The sequence below is a fragment of the Rhamphochromis sp. 'chilingali' genome (assembly GCF_963969265.1).
Source record: "Rhamphochromis sp. 'chilingali' genome assembly, chromosome: 1".
In the NCBI taxonomy this organism is placed as follows: Eukaryota; Metazoa; Chordata; class Actinopteri; order Cichliformes; family Cichlidae; genus Rhamphochromis; species Rhamphochromis sp. 'chilingali'.
Window position 1 is genome coordinate 32567749 of NC_137929.1, and position 19374 is coordinate 32587122.

A 19374-nucleotide genomic window follows, 5' to 3' on the forward strand; every position below is an offset into this window, starting at 1 on the left:
TCCTCTTTCTTGCTACTCTGCATGCAGATACATTTTTACAGGCACTCACAGAGCCTCCAGAAAACCTTCATCTATTAGGCTTTATGACGTTTATGATCAATTTCGTTATTATATAGCGAAATCTGTTTATCCAAGCGCTTCCTGTGTGCCATGTTTTCATTTCTTCATCAAAGCTGGCAGTCAGTGACACACCCCGCTTTCAGCACTAGGTGTCGCTGTAGCATCGTGTTTTCATCCAGTTTCTGACTTCAGCGAGTTTTCACGTCAAACGTGGTTCGGAGTTTACATTAAGGCCTAAAATTTGTCTTTTTGGGTCTTTTTTTTCTCTTTTTTAAAATTTACTTTGAAGTGAATCATCACGGGTGCTTTTATATACCGCAGACGTCCACGCCAATGTGGGCGCCTCACAGCTTCTTACTGCACAGGTGAGTCTCCATTCATGTTCACCTCATACAAGGAAGATTTTGAGTACATCTCCAGCATATGCCACCAACAGAAATACTGTGATTCTGCAGAATTTGATGACTGAATGATTTTGTGGAGTGGTCTGGGGGTGGGATATCTGCTCTCTGAATGAGGATACCAGAGACGATTGGGAGGACGGCTACACGACCTGCATTTATCCTGGTGGTGGAGGAGTACAAGCATCAGGGCATCCACATCGATCACAGGCTGAACTGGTAGATCTGTATAGACCAGGCTGTGTCCATACAGAGCTGAGAAAGCTTATTTATTGAGTTTTCTGTCTGTTAGCTGTGGTGGGTGCTGTGTACTTTGCTGTGGTCTGAGGAGGGATGCAGCATCAGAGCTGATGACACCAACGAACTAATCAGAAAGGCTGGCTCTGTGATTGGCTGCAAACTGAAGACTTTTGAAGTTATTGTGGAGAGGAAGTGACTGATCAAACCACTTACTGGTCAGGCAGCAGAGCATCTTCTCTAACAGACTGATTCAGCTCAACTGCTAAAAGGACAGATACACAAAATCCTTTATACCACTGTGTATAAATACAATGTATGTGTCTGACAGAGACATATCTACTACATTCTACTACTTTTAGTTTTTCTTTGCAAACCATGAAAAATCAAAATATTAAAGACTCAATGAATAAACTTTGTTGATGGAAGCTTACATTTTATTGAAGAAGGGCGGTGTCAGTTTATTCATAAAGCATTAAAATACAAGCTGTTGTTCATCTTCTGTTTGAAACAACCCATTTAACTCCTCCCCCCTTAAGCCAGCATTCTTTGGATTGGCTCCAACTCACAAACAGGAAGTTTGTGGGTGGAGCTTCAGTACTCACAGCCAGACCTATGTGGTTAAGATGACCATCCAAGGATATCAGTTCTCACGCTATCAATATGTTCTTAGAGTCTGTTCTTAAAGTAAAATGGGAAGTGTGGCATGAACGTGTTTAATTCTTCTTTTTGAGCATTAATGACACATGAATGTTTCTCCCACTAAAAATCAGCCATGAATCAAAAAATTTGACCTACTAACTCAAACATTTGAGAAAATAAGATGACAACCTGAAACGTTGATTTATGGATGATATATAAAAAAAAAAAAGCTCCCATACCATGAAGCTTCGTATCACTATGGTCACAAGTGAAGGACTCTTGGTGTTGTTATTGGCAACACCTGTGCTGCCATGACTGCTGATTGAAAGACGGCTTGATTTCTAACAGGCTACACATGGGGGTGTAGCGGTTGCCCGGCTGGTGTGGTAATAAAAGCTGGTTTGGGTTTCAGCACTGCATGGTGCCAGTGTAACCAGGATATGCAACGCGACAGTTGAGCTTGTGTTGGTTAGCTAGCATCCAGGCTAGTTTTAGACACTACCAACAGATCAGTGGCTATGGCCTTTTGTTTTTGCTTTGGGTAAGGTGTTTTCCACACCAGTTTATGAGTTGCTCCTCAAGCAGCTTTCTTCCATGAGACTTAAATCCGTTTTATCTTACAGAGTGCTCTTTCTCCTGTCGCTGCGGACAGCTTCAACGCGTGATATTCCCAGCGGTGAGCTTTAAATGTTTGCTTCTCGTAAGAGCAGCTGTGAAAAGCAATCTCTAAAACCTTTAATCATGCAGGAGTTCTTCAAATGGAGTGTCGTGAGCGTTACTTCATGATAGCTGTTGGTCTCTCCTTTGCTGGGGATAAACCTCGCTTTGAGGCTGTCGGTGAGTCTCTGACTGGCTGTAACTCCATCCTGGTGCATGTTAAATCTCACTAACCTCTGGCTTGTCGCCCAGACAGCACAGGCGTACACTCCATCACCGAGGAGTACGCGGCAGAGTGTGGATACACCATCAGTCTTCTCCCAGTTCTCGGCCACGTGGAGCTCAGAGCCTCTTACTTCAGCTGCCATACTAATGATGCAGTATGCCCCAACGCAATTTATCCAGACTTAATTACTGCACGTTAAGTGTTGTCTGTTCTCTGTGATGGCAACCTGGTGTTCCCATGCGCTTACACAGGATGATGAAGTGTTCACGTTCAACTTCAACCTGATTGTAACACGTGGAGGCAAGCAGGCCACATATGCGCTGAACAAGACCTGCACTCTGTCACTCCCGTGGTCTCCTCGAGAGGTTACCTGTGAGGTCAACTACATGGAAGTAAGCTTGGATTCAACCTGTAGCATTTTTTTTTTAATCCAGGGAACTCCTTGAGCTCTCTTATAATCCTGGATTTCCTGCAGGTGTCGGTGAGGAGTGAAGCAACGTGTCCGTATGTGGAAAACGGCGATTCTGCTTTCAAACCCGTATGTTTCACCTTAAGTGCAACTGCCAAACCTAATGTTTATGCACAGCTAAAATTACAAATTTGGGTGGGCTTCTCTTGAAATATTTCCTCTTAGGCCCTTTACTCAGATTGGAAGGTGATGTTTCAAAGAGCAGAGGATCAGTTTCTGCCCATGAACCTCTCTGAAGCTCGGAAGCTGGGTTACGTGTTTGCTCTCACAGATGAGAGGCTTGTGTTTCGGACACCGTATGAGCAACCCCATTCTTTCAGCACTGAGGTAAAGGGATGAGAAACTGTAAAGGTTGATTATCTTATTCCCGGCTTATGTAAAACTTCCAATTTTGTGTTTTTCCAGGTGAATGGCATTCCAGTAGAGGTGGTCCATGCAGTCCTGTTCTCGAGGCAAAGCTGGGTTGTCCTTGTGGTCGATCTGTTGGCTGCTTGCTCGATGCGTCAGTATTAATCCTGGTGTTTTGGGGGGGTGCTTTTGGGGGTTTTTTTGTTTGTTTTTTTAACCCAAATACTTATAAGGAAACGATAATGGCGTGTCCACAGATAATGGGTCATATGACGGTGGCTATATGATTTGGGAGACTTCTGAGCTGCTCCACAGTCTGGTGTCTCCCTTAAATGAGACTGAGGTCAGCATTGGAGCCAATGGGAAACTTGTGGAGAAGAAAGTTGCAGAGGAGAGGGGCTACACCGTGGAGAAGGTTAACACCACCCTGCAAGTCAGTATTCCTTACAAAGCTGAAGGAGGATACAGGAAGGTAAGAAGGCACTAGAGCTGTAGACTTGGACTCGGCAGGTCTTCTAATCACAGCAGAGCTTTCAGGTTAAGACGAAATATTAGTGACATAGTCTGACTCTCTTGCAGAGCTTTGTGTCTCGAGACCTCTACGAATACTACGTTTTTCATCTCTACTTGGAGCAGATCTCAGTCGACGAGGCTGAGATTGCAGCCAGGCTTCGTTTTCACAGGATTATAGTCACTCCCCTGCTGCGATGCCACATTTTCACTGAAAATCGTAAGTGTATCTAATGCACTGCATCACATCGCTGTGGTCATATTCTGATGGGCTTTTTGTTTCAGAAACTCTTGCAAGAGAGCGCTCATTCACCATCTATCTCGGCGGTGTCCCTGAAGACGTGGTGTTAGTTTCTATTCAGCTGAATGGACGAGACTTTACTTTGCCACTTACAAATACGAGCACCTACAAGGTCACTGAAGTTCTCCACCCCAACGGCACCCATGGATACACACTGACGGTGCTTTTTGATGATCCTATTGTCAAACTGCAGGTAATCTTTGGGATTAAAACACCCCCCCCCCCCTGTATTTCATACTGGTTCTTAAAATGTTTCCTGTTAGTTCTCCAGAAAAGCCGTGGCAATGCAGCACATCCTGAATGTCAACTACACACTGGCTGTTCAGCCTGGAAATGAGCCTTACTATCATGAAACGACAGTCACAGCTCTAACTCGTGTCTGTAAGTCTTGAACCTGTTCAGTCTTTGGCTCAAGCATGAAATGGTATTAAATAATCCTGTATCCAACAGCGCCTCCTGTCTTTGATGCCAACTGTTCGGAGTCCAGCATACACTTTAAGCTGGACCATCGCCCTTTTGATTACTTTTGGGAGCTTGCCATCGGCTCGGACGTGCTAACCTCAGACCTGGCAGACCGGCGTGGCTACATCTTCAGTAATGACAGCCAGAGTCTGCGGCTTGATGTGCCGCTATTCACGAATGGGTTTAAATACCAGGTAGATGAGGGAAATGCTGTTGGCATGATCAGTTTGTTCTTAATAGGCTTGAATTGTGTTTAAATGTAGAAGTGCTGCATGTGTTTGGCAGGACGTCACTTTGAAGGGATTCTCAGGAACTTTTGAGATCCTTGTGAGAGTTCGTGAAACATCAGAAGTCCAGACGTCCACAGTTAAAACCTGCCTGTTCAGTCCCAAAGAATTCATCAGTAAGTGCATCCAGTCTTGACTATTGCAGACAGTCTCGGAGTTACCCATCATGTTAAAATTCAATTGTCTGTGCAGTGTGTTCGACCAATGGGAAGGTGAACGTGGTGGCTAACTTGTCTCTGCCAATCCCAAGTGGAGGGAGCCCAGCTGAAACCAGCCTCAGGGACAAATCCTGTCTGCCTAAAGATGCAGATGGCACCAGGGCTCTCTTTTCTTTTGCTGTTAATGACTGTGGAGCTATAATCATGGTAATGAGCAAATGTTATCTTTTATGTGTCATTTGTACCATATATTAAAATGCTTTTATTTTACTTAGCTGGGCAGGGACTCTGTGACCTATAGAAATGAGATAATCTTCAGCTCTGTGAGAAATCCAGAAAATCTGAGCAGTAAAAACAGGTATGCATCCTCACCCTCAACTACTTGGGTTTTCACCATTCGACTACTAAAATGTAACTTGTATTCCAGAGTGTTGCTGCAGTGCACATATACTGTGGCTGGATTGCATGCCCTCTTCTCGGCATACAAGTTTGAGTCTGACACAGTTGGCGTTGGTCGTATTGTGCATTCTAACCGCATCATTGAAGGTGGGTGGTTTAACAATTAAACAGCCTATCGGTGTCACTGAAAATGTTAAGTTAAATTATGTTCGTACTCTAGGTCCCGCAGTGGATCCCACTAGTGCATCCACCAGGAGATCAGTGACCGTACGACCTCGTTACCAGCCTTCTGCAAAGTACCTCAAAGTGTCGAGCTTCTTAAAGAATCTCTCAAACAAAGGTCTGCACAACTTTTAAACCACAGAATTTGCCAGCATTGGAAGTGTCTAAATTGTATTTCTCTCCACAGGACTAAAGGAATCTTCACAAGTAAATGTATTTACTGTCATTTAAAGAACTAAGACTTACACTATTGTTTTGTAATAAAGACTTAAATGAAGCATGTGATCCATTCTTGTCAGTTTGTCACTTAAGCTATGTTCACACTGCAGGCGAAAGCGCATCAAATCTGACTTTGACCCTATGCGACCCATATCCGATCATGGTATGACAGTTTGAACAACACAAATCCAGTCTTTTCAAATCCGACCAGGTCACTTTCATATGTGGTACCGAATCCGGTACATATTTGGTGTTTTAGAAAGTGACAGCTGTTTGACTGGTCATATTGCATTAAAGCTGTCTTTTACGTGACAGATGCCAAATATCAATGTCGGAGAAGACTAACCTCTGCACAGAGGTAGGATCCACTGCTGCAAACAAGGCCATTGCTAAAGCACGGGCTCACCCCTCCCATTCAGTGTCCTTCCTCCTCTAATTTGTCAAAATTCGACAGACTGTGCAGAAATTAGACTGCTGCAACAACACCTAGCTCTGTAGCTGCCATTTGTACTTCGGTGAACGGCGTGTTATGTGTCTTTTGCACATGCAGGCCGCTTTGAGGGCCATGAACGTTCACACTAGAGCACGTTTGCTGAAGCTGGGACTCGGTGTCAGAATTACTGTAACATGGGCCTCAGGATCTTAAGTCTTTGTATGACTAGGTGAAACTCATAGGGAAATGGCCTGGCTTCTATAAAGCTACTCAAGGTTCTTTGCTACTAACATCTGATCTTAAAGCATTTAATTCTGGGAACTTTAAAGCAGTGTTCAAATGGCTCATTGCAAAGCTGGAACAAGCTGTGTAAACACTAAATACTTGATTTGCTGACCTCACAACATTGGCTTTAACTTGTTCCATATCAATGACATCAGTTTACTGTAATCATGACAAAATATAAATTGGACTTTTGCTTAAACAATCAAAACTTGGTGTTGTCATCTTTAGGTCAACAATGCTTCTCATCTATAGATATTCCATGAACTACAGTAGCTTTATGAAGAGCACTGAAGCCAGCAGGGATATCAACCAAAACCAGTACTGGAAATGCAAACTCTGGTTTTAATGATCCACTCAGTTGACAAGTTGAGGTAGTGTTATTTATGACCAGTTTTATTAAAGGGCATTGAAGCCAGATGAGACACAAACTGCAGGCATGTCTTTAAGACAGACTTGGATGAAATAATTTCCTGCTTCCAAATTCAGGTAAGAGGTTTCTGTACCACCCTGTTGAATACAGAATTGAATTTAAAATCTAAAGGTCAGGCCCATCTTAAAGACCTCATCGTACCGTTTCACCCCAATAAAGCACGTTGCTCTGACTGCTGGTTTACATATGGTTCCTGCTATTTAAAAGTAGAATGGGAGGCAGAGCCTTCAGCTGTCAGGCCCCTCTTGTGAGGATTCTGGAGACAGACACCCTCTCTGCTTTTAAGATTAGGTTCCAAGGTGTATAGTTAGGGTTGGATTGGGTGGCTCAGGATTCCCCCTTAGTTATGTTGCAATAGGCATTGGCTCTCGAGGACTTCCCATGATGCACTAAATGTTTATTCTTCACTTGCCTTTTTTTTTTTTCCAATCCAAATTTTGCATGTATACCATCCGTTTTATTTTTGTTGCACATATTTAGTAGACTAGACTTTTTATCGAGGGGTGGAACCTAACAACCATACGATCTACTTCTGAAACACTTCATTGCATATTTATTACATTACAGCAGGGGTCCCCAATCCCAGTCCGCGAGGGCCGGTGTCCCTGCAGGATTTAGATCTCACCCTGGGCCAACACACCTAAATCACATGATTAGTTCATTACCAGTCCTCTGGAGAACTTCAAGACATGTTGAGAAGGTAATTTGTCCATGTAAATCAGCTGTGATGGATCAAGGACACATCTAAAACCTGCAGGGACACCGGCCCTCGTGTACTGGGATTGGGGACCCCTGCATTACAGTGTGAAAAAATGTGGTGCAGTTCCTCCCTTGTCCACCTGAGGGTGCTGCAAGAACCTTACTCCAATCCTGTGATTGAACTTCAACTTGTGATCCACTGAGGATTTCCACAAGATTTGAAAATGAAATCCAAAAAAAGAAATATAAGATCCAGACATATGCACAAATGACTGCAGATTTATGCTTCAGTGCACTTTAAAGTATTTATCAATGGGAATATCACAGTTTGAAATTGCACACACATACAGAAGGGCCAAACATTAAGCTCAAGAACCTTTGCAACTTTATCAGTAGCACCTAAAGTGCACTGAAAACCCTGCGTCAGGCTAGGGAAGAAGCCTGAAGCTTATCAGTACTTATATTCTGGTAGTGTCACTGGCCAATCAGAGGCTCTCAGAGTTACACTCACAGGTGCAGCCTTTGAATAATCAACTCATCTTTAAATCACTTGCAGCTGATGCTAAAAGTGAACTTTTAATTTCAGGGGTCAAACGCAACTGAGCTCACACAGACTACTGCTGCTGTGGTTTGGATATCCCAAACACGTGATTCACTTGAGCTTGTGTTGGTTAGAAGTGTAGTTTGCTAGCTCTCAGGCTGGCTTTAGACCCTGCCAACATCAGAGGGTATGGCATTTAAGTTTAGGTAAGCTGCCTTAGTGGGAAATCATCAAGTTTATTTATGAAGTTAATTTCCAGTTAGGTTTTCTGTCACATGTCCCTTTGTGTTGCAGTGTGGCCTTTCTCCTCTCCGTGTGCTCAGCTGCAATTTGTGATCTCATCACGGATGGTAACATGCATGTGATTAGGGAGTGTGATTTTAAAAATGCTGGTAATCTGTACTTAAAACTTGCTTTGTTCATGCAGGAGTTCATATGGAGTGTCGTGAGCGTTATTTTATGATAGCTGTTGATCTCTCCTTCACTGGAAAGGAACTTCACTTTGAGGCTGTGGGTAAGTTCCCCTTAAAAGCTTCCCTTCTGCATTGGAGCATTTTTTTTTTTTTTTATTATAAAAAGCTTCTTTCGTCTGATAATTCTGGCCACTACGGAGCTGCATGACTGAGGTTATCTTCTTTTTGTAAAGATCGAACAGGAGTGTATGCCATCACTGAACAGTATGCTGCAAAGTGTGGCTATACCGTGAGTGCTCTCCCTCTCCTGGGCCACGTGGAGCTCAGAGCTTCTTATTTCAGCTGCCACACTGACAACAAAGTATGTGCAAGCAGTCAAATAAGCAGAAATGTGCTGCTGCGTAAAGAGAGAAGGCTTTGATAAATTTTCTCTTCTGTGTATTTCAGGATGATATGTTCTCCTTTAATTTTAACTTGATCGCTACACATAAGGGAAAGAAGGCCAGCTATGCACTGAACAAGACCTGCACTTTATCTCTCCAATGGTCTCACAGAGAGGTTACCTGTGAGATGAACTACATGGAGGTAAATTTGGATTTTTTTTTTTTTTTAAATGTAGTCAGTAATTTTTTGAGGCTTTTTTAAAAATAGAGGACAAAATGAATACTGAACTGATAAATATACATGAATCTATATTTGCATATCCCTAAAAAAACATGTTCTTATAATTAATCAAAAATACACAGCAGCAGGTTTGCATTTTTCCCCCCTCTGAGAATGAGTTGCAGTCACTAAAGACATACACATGAAGGACAATGCCACCCACACCGTAATAAAATGTCACAATCTTCCTCACCTTCTGAACTGAAGTCAGAACTTTTAAAATAAGGTGCTTCACTGACTCACTGACTTGTATCAGGCTAGTTTAGTTTTGCAGTCTGTGTGAGTAAAGGTGGCTGCTTCTCACTTGGCATTGATAGCTGAGGTATGCAGTGGACTGATGGCATTCCACAGAAAGTGGCAAACTGGATGTGTGGATCTGCATCCCAGCTGGCAGTGGCCTTTATGGATTACATGTAATGTTTTTGATCTCTTGGCTGACTAAAACATGTCTGTTCTATAGCAGCCACCGTAGCTAGGATTATACACTTGAATAGGAAGAGGGTAAGAAAACAGAATGTGGTTGACTGCAGTCTGCACTCACTCATAATCTAGTGGTGAAAATCTTACACCCTGTAATTTGGTGAATTCTGTGCAGGTGTCTGTGAGGAGTGATGTTACCTGTCCGATTGTCCCAATCAGACACAACAAGAATGCAGTCAGAGCTGTAAGTCTTACACTCGTGTAAATCTCTCACTCAGGAAGCAAACTGTCTTAAGACTTGTACATTTCCTCCAGGTACGCAGAACCACTTCTTCAGACTGGCAGGTGACTTTTCAAAGACCGGAGGAGCAGATGCCGTCCATGAATGTGTCACAAGCACGGAAGCGGGGCTATACGTTTGACTCGAGGGATGGAAGACTTCTGTTTCGAACGCCCTATGGACAACCCGACTCACTGAGCACTGAGGTAAACCACAGATTCAGAATCTGCATTTGAACCATTGACGCAAAGCAAGGCTTACATGCGTTTCTCTGCAGGTGGAGGATGTTCCAGTGGAGGCAGTGTATGCAACTGTGTTCTCCAGACAAAACTGGGTTGTCCTTATGGTCGACCTCTTGGCTGCTTGCTCCATGTGTCAGTATCTGCCTTTATGTCATTTTAGTGACTTTCTGCTTAGGATCAGGTGGACTTGCAATGTTGTTCCTCTTAACAGATGAAGGTTACTTTGATGACGGGGGCTATATGATGTGGAAGACTCCAGAGGCGCTGTACCCGAGTGTCGGTGGCACACAGATCAGGATTGGACTGAACGGGGATGCCATGGAGCAGCTAATTGCAGAGAAGAGGGGTTACATTGTTGAGAAGCACAAAGGCACAGTCCATATCGGCATCCCTTATAATGCTGAAGGAGGACACAGGAAGGTCAGAGGATGCATATTTAATCTGAGGATCATACAAATTTTGCAGTGCATGTTAAGTGTAGCTTTTGGATTGCTCTGAGGCTGCTTGTTAAAATGTTCAATTGATGCACAGGGATGGCTCGTTTAAGCATTTAATAACTTGAATAATTCTCCAAACTAGGGAAAAACTGGAGAGCTCGGCACAACCCCATTTGTTGTAACTGTGTGCATTCTGTAATCTTGCCTTTTGAAAGACGGGAAGTAGGCCAGCGATGACTCCCGCTTTAGAAAGCAGATTGCAAACAGGCGATATTCCTGAATAATGTTCAGTTTAATCACAGATGAGCTGATGAGCGGATTCACTGCAACATTTCGGAGTGACTGCAATCCAAGCCAGAACAGAGATTGTTATCCTATTTTTACTCGAGATGTTGGTCTTTGTGGCCATGTGACTGATTTATCTTGTATTACATCCTCTGTGAAACATATTTCAGTCAGACTAGCAGTTTATCTAATGGTAAAGATTGAAGTCATGCAAACTGCATGTTTGTCTTTCAGAGCTTTGTTATTGGGAGCCTCTATGAGTTTTATGCCTTCGACCTCTCCGTGGAGCAGATCTCAGTAGATCGTGACTATGTCGATACCATGCTCCAGTTTCGCAGGACTCTGGTCACTCCCCTGTTGCCCTGCACGGTTTTCACTCGTAATCAAACAGTCCTTGAAGAACAGATGTTCACCATCTATCTCGGCGATGTTCCTGAAGATGTCATGTTAGTTTCTATCCAGTTGAATGAACGAGACTTTACGTTGCCATTTACAAATACGAGCACCTACAAAGTCACTGAAGTTCTTCACCCCAACGGCACCCATGGCTACACACTGAAGGTGCTGTTCCACGACCCTGTTGTCAAACAGAAGGTAACCCTGCCACCACCACGCCCTTGTGAAAACGATGACTCTTTGATTTTGTTTTGATATAAACACTTGTTGCCTATGTTTGAAATAAATATTATTAATATTCACAACATGATGGCTTAAATCCTGCTCATCTTAGTGAATTTGTTTTCTTTCATAGTTCTTTATAGAAGATGCAGTTCTTCAGTTTATGCTGGATATTAACTACACGCTGGCTGTGCTACCTGGAAACGACTCTTATTACCGCTTGGCATCCATTGTGGCACTGTTCACAGATGTCTGTAAGTTATTTGATAATTTACTCAATATTGGCAAAAGCTTTAAGAATGGTTAACAAGCTTGTATCCGACAGCACCTCCAGCCTTTGACGCGGTCTGCTCGGAGTCCGGGATACGCTTCAAGCTGAACCGTCAGCCTTTTGACTACTTGTGGGAGTTAACCATCGGGTTAGACGTGCTAACCTCAGACCTGGCAGACCGGCGTGGCTACATCTTCAGTAATGACAGCCAGAGTCTGCAGCTTGATGTGCCACTTGCCACTCATGGGTATAAATACCAGGTAGACGAGGGAAATGCTGTTGGCATGATCAGTTTGTTCTTAATAGGCTTGAATTGTGTTTAAATGTAGAAGTGCTGCATGTGTTTGGCAGGACGTCACTTTGAAGGGATTCTCAGGAACTTTTGAGATCCTTGTGAGAGTTCGTGAAACATCAGAAGTCCAGACGTCCACAGTTAAGACCTGCCTGTTCAATCCCAAAGAATTCATCAGTAAGTGCATCCAAGCTTTATTATCGCAGATGGTCTCAGTTACCCATCATGCTAAAATGCATCTGTTTATGCAGTGTGTTCGACTGATGGGATGATGACTGTGGTGGCAAACCTGCCTCCGGTAGTCTCAGGTGGAGGGAGAACATTAAGAATGAGCCTCATGGACAACTCCTGTGGGCCTAAAGATATGAATGGCACCAGGGCCCTCTTTTCTTTTCCAGTCAACAGCTGTGGATTCATATTTGAGGTAAAAGCTGAGTTTACTGATTTGTGGCATCCCCTCCCTGTGCTGCTTTGCCCTCACTTTGTACTTTTTCTTCAGCTTGGAAAGGATTACGTGACTTATCAAAATGAGATCTTCTACAACAAGAATGACCAGAATATGGACTTGGTTTCTAGTGATGCCACTGAGAGGTATGAATCTCAAAACTTTCCTGTTCATTTTTCTTCCCCCACCTGCATCGATCCATGACATTGAAGGCTGTCCTTGTCTCCCAGGGTGATCGTGCAGTGTACATATCCTCTATCTAGTCTCCATCAACTCTTTACAATGTACAGATTTGTGTCTGACACAGTTGGAGTTGGTAAAATCATCCGCACAGTGCAGCCCACAGCAGGTACAGTAACTTATTCACCTGCTGGAAATTATGCTTTCTTTTTCAAAATCTAATTTATTTTTTATCTGTTTCTAGGATTGCAACGTCCCACCAGAAAGCCCACTGCTGCACTTCAAAGCACCCCAAGACACACACAACCTGTTGTGTTTGTACCTGGTGTTCGTCCATCTGCTCGATACTTTCGAGTTTCTAGGGTTCACAATCTTGCAGGTGGCTAACTGATAAATATCACTTTTTGGTGATCCCCTTTCAGGAGCTTAAAGTCACAAAGTTGTATTTTAAATAGGACAAAACTGCATTAAAGCTGACTTTGAAATTATTTGTCTCGTAGAGCTTTACTACTGTGTACTTGGCATCATTTTTGACTGTTTCTGACACAGGATGTAAGAGTGTCGAGATTTCATTGTAAGGAACTCATGGTCATAAAGGGGTAGAAATGACTAATTATGGCTCTCCAACGTTTAATTTTTTTTTTTCTTACCCTAAACATTCAGGAAAACTTGAATCTTGGTCTAAATATATTAAAGAGTGAGAAGCTTGGGAAAGAGTAGAATGCACAGGTAGTGAACTTACAGACTAGTACACTTCAGCGAGAAGTGTACCTCAGTCAGCCAGTCACATGAAAGCATTTGGACATGTAAACAAGGTCAGCATGATAGTTTAAACTGAGCAACAGAATGAGGACAGGTGATTTAAATTCATTTGAACATGGCATGGTGCTGGTCTGCTTCAGAAACTGCTGATTTATTGGGATTGTATCACACAACTATCCGTAGGGTTTAAGCGACTGGTATTAAAGAGAATTCAGTGAGAAGCAGGGTTCTCTCGCTGAAAGTCTCAGAGGAGAGAGGTCGGACTGCTTCAAGTTGATAAGAAGGCATCAATAATTCTAGTAACCATCAGTTACAACCAAGGTATGTAGAGGAGTGTCTCTAAATGCACAAGTCCAACCTTGAAGCAGAACTGGTGTCAAGCCAGCCTCCAATTCGAGACTTGCAGTCAAGCCAGCCTCCAGTTTGTTTTACGTTCCCTGTGTATTCAAAGTATTACGGGAATGGATGTGGAAACCGGATTTCAAAATAAAAGCCAACTTCGAGTGAATTAACAGATATGTTAAGAACATAATAACATATAATTTAGGCTTTTTTTTTTTTTTTTTTTTTTTTTTAAACAAACTCTAATGTTAGATCTATATGACACAGCCTTGTACCCTAATTGTGCCCTGTCACTATCAAGGCCATCTTATTTTGGATTTCAAAGTAAAAGCCCTGTGAATCTTCATTTTTGAACTACTCTTTCAATGACTTAATAATGCTCTTAAAAGCAAAAGTCGTATTTCCAAATACTATTTGAACTTTATATCAACACTTTCCAACCAGTCTTTTTCACAGTGATACCATATCAATATCAAGTCAGTCTGATTTTGCCTTTCATAGTAATGGCCCTTTGAAATTGCCGATATTTGACTTAATCTTCTAACGATTCAAAATGCTCTAAAATGAAAAATTCTTGTTTCCACAGGGTAATTCCACCTTAGATCAACAGTATACAGCCCCACAGTGATACCATATCAATATCAAGTCATTCTGATTATGCCTTCCAAAATAAAAGCCTTTTCAAATTGTCCACAATTGACCTACCTTTCAGTGATTTCAAAATGCTCTAAAATGGAAATTTCCTGTTTCCACAGGGTAATTCCACCTCAGATCAACAGTATACAACCCCACAGTGATACCATATCAATATAAAGTCATTCTGATTTTGCTTTCCAAAATAAAAGCCTTTTCAAATTGCCCATATACGACCTACTCTTTTAACGATTTCAAAATGCTCTTAAATGAAAAATTCATGTTTCAACAGGACAATTCCACTTTAGATCAACAGTATACAACCCCACAGAGATACGATGTTAAGATCAAGTCACTCTGATTTTGCCTTCCAAAATAAAAGTATTTTCAAATTGCCCGTAGACGACGTACTCTTTTAACGATTTCAAAATGCTCTTAAATTGAAAGATGCTGTTTCCACAGGATAATTCCACTTTAGATCAACAGTATCCAACCCGACAGTAAAACCATGTAAATTTCATGTTGGTCTGATTTCGCCTTTCAAATTAATGGCCCGTCGAATTTGTCCATATGTGATATACTCTTTCAATTATTTCGGAATGTTTTAAAAATGTCGGTAGCACGGTGGTTAGCACTGTTGCCGCACAGCAAGAAGGTCCTGAGTTCAATTCCACCATCAGGCCGGGGTCTTTCTGTGTGGAGTTTGCATGTTCTCCCCGTGTTTGCGTGGGTTCTCTCCGGGTACTCCGGCTTCCTCCCACCGTCCAAAGACATGCAGCTTGTGGGGATAGGTTAATTGATTAATCCAAATTGTCACTAGGTGTGAATGTGCGAGTGAATGTGAGTGTGAATGGTTGTCTGTCCCTATGTGTTAGCCCTGCGACAGACTGGCGACCTGTCCAGGGTGTACCCCGCCTTTCGCCCTATGACAGCTGGGATAGGCTCCAGCGCCCCCCGCGACCCTGAAAAGGATAAGCGGAAGCGAATGGATGGATGGATGAAATCACTGAAAGGTAGGTCAATTGTGGACAATTTGAAAAGGCTTTTACTGTGGAAGGCAAAATCAGAATGACTTGATATTGATATGGTATCACTGTGGGGCTGTATACTGTTGATCTGGAGTGGAATTACCCTGTGGAAACAGGAAATTTCCATTTTAGAGCATTTTGAAATCACTGAAAGTTAGGTCAATTATGGACAATTTAAAAATGCTTTTATTTGGGAAGGCATAATCAGAGTGACTTGATATTGATATGGTATCACTGTGGGGTTGTATACTGTTGATCTAAGGTGGAATTACCCTGTGGAAACAGGAATTTGCCATTTTAGAGCATTTTGAAATTGTTCCAGGAGCAAGTCAGATATGGGCTGTTTGAAAATGCTTTTATTTTTGAAAGCAAAATCAGAATGTCTTGATATTGATATGGTAACATCGTGAGGTTGTATACTGTTGATCTGGAGTGGAATTACCCTGTGGAAACAGGAAATTTCCATTTTAGAGCATTTTGAAATCACTGAAAGGTAGGTCAATTATGGACAATTTAAAAAGTCTTTTATTTTGGAAGGCATAATCAGAATGACTTGATATTGATATGGTATCACTGTGGGGCTGTATACTGTTGATCTAAGGTGGAATTACCCTGTGGAAACAAGAATTTTTCATTTTAGAGCATTTTGAATCGTTAGAAGATTAAATCAAATATCGGCAATTTCAAAGGGCCATTACTATGAAAGGCAAAATCAGACTGACTTGATATTGATATGGTATCACTGTGAAAAAGACTGTGGTTGGAAAGTGTTGATATAAAGTTCAAATAGTATTTGGAAATACGACTTTTGCTTTTAAGAGCATTATTAAGTCATTGAAAGAGTAGTTCAAAAATGAAGATTCACAGGGCTTTTACTTTGAAATCCAAAATAAGATGGCCTTGATAGTGACAGGGCACAATTAGGGTACAAGGCTGTGTCATATAGATCTAACATTAGAGTTTGTAAAAAAAAAAAAAAAAAGCCTAAATTATATGTTATTATGTTCTTAACATATCTGTTAATTCACTCGAAGTTGGCTTTTATTTTGAAATCCGGTTTCCACATCCATTCCCGTAATACTTTGAATACACAGGGAACGTAAAACAAACTGGAGGCTGGCTTGACTGCAAGTCTCGAATTGGAGGCTGGCTTGACACAAGTGAAGCAGATGGGGTGCACATGTGTGGATCTAGAGAAATTTTCCCGAACATAGCGTGGAAATCAAATGGGGTAGCAAAATCAAAGCCGTGTTTTTACACATGCTGGTGTTACATCCCTGTAATCTGCTGTGTGTGTGTATACCAAATGCAGTAAGTATACACGTTTCATAGAAATGGTCTATAACTTTATTTTCTTTAGCCCAGATAATTAAACATTTCAGTTACATAAAACATGTGAATTTTGATTTATGCACCGTATAGCCTTCATAATAAAGAAGTATGTAGCCCAATAAGTATAAAATCCAGGAAGCTACACAACATGGGGTGGTCCATTTGTGAACCTAATAAAGCGACTCATGCGTTTATATTGCAAAAAAGCCTGACATTTTTTGGAACTCTAAACTATCTAAGAGGACGTCGGCCTGATTAATTGCTGTAAGTCATGCACTGCATGGTTTCTTGTACCATTTGATTAAAAATGTGAATTTAATCACTTTATTAGAGACATTGACTTTTTTTTTCTCCGGATCATTTTTTAATTTTAATTTTTACAAATATGAATAAGAGCATGACCGGAAATACATATATGCAGTCACACTGCGTTTCATACGTCAGTCAGCAGGTGTCGCTACCCCGACTTCTTTTAACGGAGCATAAACAAGTTTATGAGTAGTTAGTAGTTAGATGCTACCCTTACCTCTCGAGCAACACAGCTGAACCACCATGAACAGCGAGGAGCATTTATCGGTGAGTGACATCACTCTTTAGCTCACTTGGACTGCATGCGCAGGTCCTGCGGGTCAGCGGTGGTGATTTCATCGTCCGTCCTCCATCAGACACCCAGGAAGACGGTCCTGCCCCCTCTGTCCAACAGGACCCTGTACCACCCCTCCTTCCTGCCGCTGTACAGGGCCGCAGGCCTCCCACGCCACAGTCAAGAAAACGCTCAAACAGGTGAGTCACTTTTACCTAAACCGGCTCAAGGGGAGCTTCATCCAGCTGCTCAACCTCTGAGAGGACTCCCTGATTTCTCCCCAGCTCACCCCACCACGCCTGCAGAGTTCTTCTACACTGACCCCACCATGTGCTGTGGCAGGAGGATCCCCAATAGACTCAGTGGGTTAAAGGTGAGTGAGAGACCATTTCATAATTGCACCAACAAAACACACTGTTGTGGAGAAGCTCCATTTTTCATACTCATTCATTTTCTAAGGATTAGTTCCTGCATGCCCAAATAAAGACTTGTATGGCTTTCCAGGGGCCAGAGTCCCACACAACAATACCACAGCTTAAGTATAACTAAATGCTCTGTCAGAGTCTGTCATCAAGACTTCACTCTCAGATAACTTTGAAAAATATTGTTGGTCTTTTGTAAACTACATTTTGCCTCCACCTCTGTTTACCCATCGTCCTCTACTCAATGCATCCACAAACTGAAGTACCATCCTGTGGAAATTAACTTATATAAATCAGATTTCATAATCGCTGTGTGGTTACAGGAAAGAGTCCAGTGTGTGAGCGTTTTAATAACAGTGTTCATTTAGGCCACATAGAAAAATGCACACATCAAACGCTTCATGATAATTGTGTTTTCTTTTAGTTGCTCTTTGAGTCGTTCAGTCAGTTTTTGTGCTGGTGTATTGTGATGCGACTGCATGACAGGCTTCCACCATGTTTTACAAATGGCTGTAGACACTTATTGTCGTACCTCTCTCCTCGCATTATTAACAATTTGAACTGAAAGTTTCACATTGGATTCATCCCTCCATCAGTGCAGTTCTTCCGTTTTATCCGTTTCTCTTCATTATGAATGGCTTCTTGACAGCCAGCCTTCCAGGCCATTTCTGATGATGCTTCAGTGAACAGTAGATGTGTGTTATGTCTTTGTTGGATGTTTATCGCCTGATTCTTAAAGACACGAGGTTCAGATATTGTTCATCTGCTGTAGATAGTTTTTTCAGGCCTGACTCTTGCTATTTCATGCTCCACTTGCTAATTTTCCAGGGTGTCCTCTCTTTTAAGGACACCCTGGTGCCAAAATACTATTTGATGCCTGTCCGAGTTATCACTACTTGATTCAGTGAAAGGTGCAAAAGGAATGGGAACAAATGATGTGTTGTTTTTGGAGCGACACACAGCTGTTCTTTCTTTCATCTCATTTCTCTCAGGTATTTGATTGCTTGCAGCTCAACACGCCACGACCCATCATGTCCGCCTGCCTGGCCCCACCAAACCGCCCAGACCCATTCAGATCAGGACCACACCCCACTAGAGATCTGGGTAGCCCCACTTGGAGAACACAAACCATTCACCCTCAGGTGCAGCCAAGGCAGGTTGTCCTCCAGCTTACACAGGAAGAGGACCAGGCCGTTACTAACCTGCTGAAACTGCACTACCAAATGGACGATGACTCAAACCTCAGTCATCCTTGTGCCAAGGATGGTGAGGAGGGGTACAAACCTGCTCGTGGTGCACTGATAGAGGGAACGGTTTGGTCAGATGCAGAGCTTGAAGTCGCTGACACTCTCTCGAGTCAATTAAAACTAAATTATGTTGACTTGTTGAAGGCCCAAAACCGAAATGAAACAGCAAACACTCCTCCCGGTCCTCTGCTATGCCCAAGCCCTCAAACACACCAGGAAGCTGAAGCTCCACTTGCATTAGGAAGTAGCGCCGTTCCCCTGAAGACATCCCCAGTGATCAAGAGCAAAGTGAGTGTCTTTGAAGGGTTTATGGAAGCAAAGGAACAGAGGCTCTCAGATTTGGAGGGCGATGCCGTGGACGTGCTCCTGAGCCTTATGGATGTTGATATCACACAGTGACTGCTCAATATTTATGTTCTCGGCTCTTGTGTTTGAGCATTGTATTTGCACTTTACCCAGTTTTGGATTTTGCACAGGTTCCTCTGACAGACGA

General features: G+C 42.4%; 3 protein-coding genes across 5 annotated transcripts; all 3 read left to right on the forward strand.

Annotated features, from left to right (window-relative positions):
• Nucleotides 1-1600: 1600 nt before the first annotated feature.
• On the forward strand, nucleotides 1601-5663 carry LOC308399668 (uncharacterized protein). Its single transcript, XM_080887029.1, has 19 exons — nucleotides 1601-1881; nucleotides 1964-2016; nucleotides 2088-2177; nucleotides 2250-2377; nucleotides 2475-2615; nucleotides 2699-2761; nucleotides 2858-3019; nucleotides 3098-3194; nucleotides 3298-3512; nucleotides 3620-3770; nucleotides 3836-4044; nucleotides 4115-4232; nucleotides 4302-4507; nucleotides 4599-4716; nucleotides 4793-4965; nucleotides 5034-5116; nucleotides 5186-5304; nucleotides 5378-5497; nucleotides 5567-5663. Exons 1-19 carry the CDS (start codon nucleotides 1859-1861, stop codon nucleotides 5608-5610), a joined length of 2313 nt encoding a protein of 770 aa, XP_080743155.1. The 5' UTR covers nucleotides 1601-1858; the 3' UTR covers nucleotides 5611-5663.
• A 2382-nt stretch (nucleotides 5664-8045) lies between these two features.
• Nucleotides 8046-12984, forward strand: LOC308411770 (uncharacterized protein). The gene is made up of 17 exons (XM_080905800.1): nucleotides 8046-8192; nucleotides 8281-8336; nucleotides 8414-8500; nucleotides 8633-8760; nucleotides 8847-8984; nucleotides 9658-9726; nucleotides 9798-9968; nucleotides 10040-10136; nucleotides 10216-10424; nucleotides 10961-11320; nucleotides 11478-11598; nucleotides 11670-11875; nucleotides 11967-12084; nucleotides 12159-12331; nucleotides 12407-12498; nucleotides 12583-12701; nucleotides 12777-12984. The coding sequence occupies exons 1-17, from the start codon at nucleotides 8176-8178 to the stop codon at nucleotides 12917-12919; spliced, it is 2304 nt and encodes a 767-aa protein (XP_080761926.1). The 5' UTR covers nucleotides 8046-8175; the 3' UTR covers nucleotides 12920-12984.
• A 3513-nt stretch (nucleotides 12985-16497) lies between these two features.
• LOC308392528 (uncharacterized protein) lies at nucleotides 16498-19292 on the forward strand. 3 transcript variants are annotated; one of them, XM_080875601.1, is made up of 4 exons: nucleotides 16498-16608; nucleotides 17249-17412; nucleotides 17497-17585; nucleotides 18627-19292. In XM_080875601.1, the coding sequence occupies exons 1-4, from the start codon at nucleotides 16604-16606 to the stop codon at nucleotides 19278-19280; spliced, it is 912 nt and encodes a 303-aa protein (XP_080731727.1). In that variant the 5' UTR covers nucleotides 16498-16603; the 3' UTR covers nucleotides 19281-19292. The 3 variants fall into 3 exon arrangements, with proteins under 3 accessions (XP_080731727.1, XP_080731728.1, XP_080731726.1); XM_080875602.1 differs by lacking the exon at nucleotides 16498-16608 and adding an exon at nucleotides 17120-17205 and having other exon boundaries at nucleotides 17295-17412; XM_080875600.1 differs by lacking the exon at nucleotides 16498-16608 and having other exon boundaries at nucleotides 17126-17412.
• The last annotated feature ends 82 nt before the right edge of the window (nucleotides 19293-19374 follow it).

Excerpts from the sequence above, each read along its gene's own strand:
- LOC308399668 (XM_080887029.1), top strand. The coding sequence starts at position 1,859 with ATGGCCTTTTGTTTTTGCTTTGG. Across the intron at positions 2,178-2,249 it reads ACCTCGCTTTGAGGCTGTCG|ACAGCACAGGCGTACACTCC; the intron begins GTGAGTCTCTGA and ends CTTGTCGCCCAG. Across the intron at positions 4,508-4,598 it reads CGAATGGGTTTAAATACCAG|GACGTCACTTTGAAGGGATT; the intron begins GTAGATGAGGGA and ends TGTGTTTGGCAG.
- LOC308411770 (XM_080905800.1), top strand. Across the intron at positions 10,137-10,215 it reads CTTGGCTGCTTGCTCCATGT|ATGAAGGTTACTTTGATGAC; the intron begins GTCAGTATCTGC and ends TCCTCTTAACAG. Across the intron at positions 12,702-12,776 it reads CACAGTGCAGCCCACAGCAG|GATTGCAACGTCCCACCAGA; the intron begins GTACAGTAACTT and ends ATCTGTTTCTAG.
- LOC308392528 (XM_080875600.1), top strand. The coding sequence starts at position 17,241 with ATGCGCAGGTCCTGCGGGTCAGCGGTGGTGATTTCATCGTCCGTCCTC. Across the intron at positions 17,413-17,496 it reads TCAAGAAAACGCTCAAACAG|CTCACCCCACCACGCCTGCA; the intron begins GTGAGTCACTTT and ends ATTTCTCCCCAG. Across the intron at positions 17,586-18,626 it reads ATAGACTCAGTGGGTTAAAG|GTATTTGATTGCTTGCAGCT; the intron begins GTGAGTGAGAGA and ends CATTTCTCTCAG.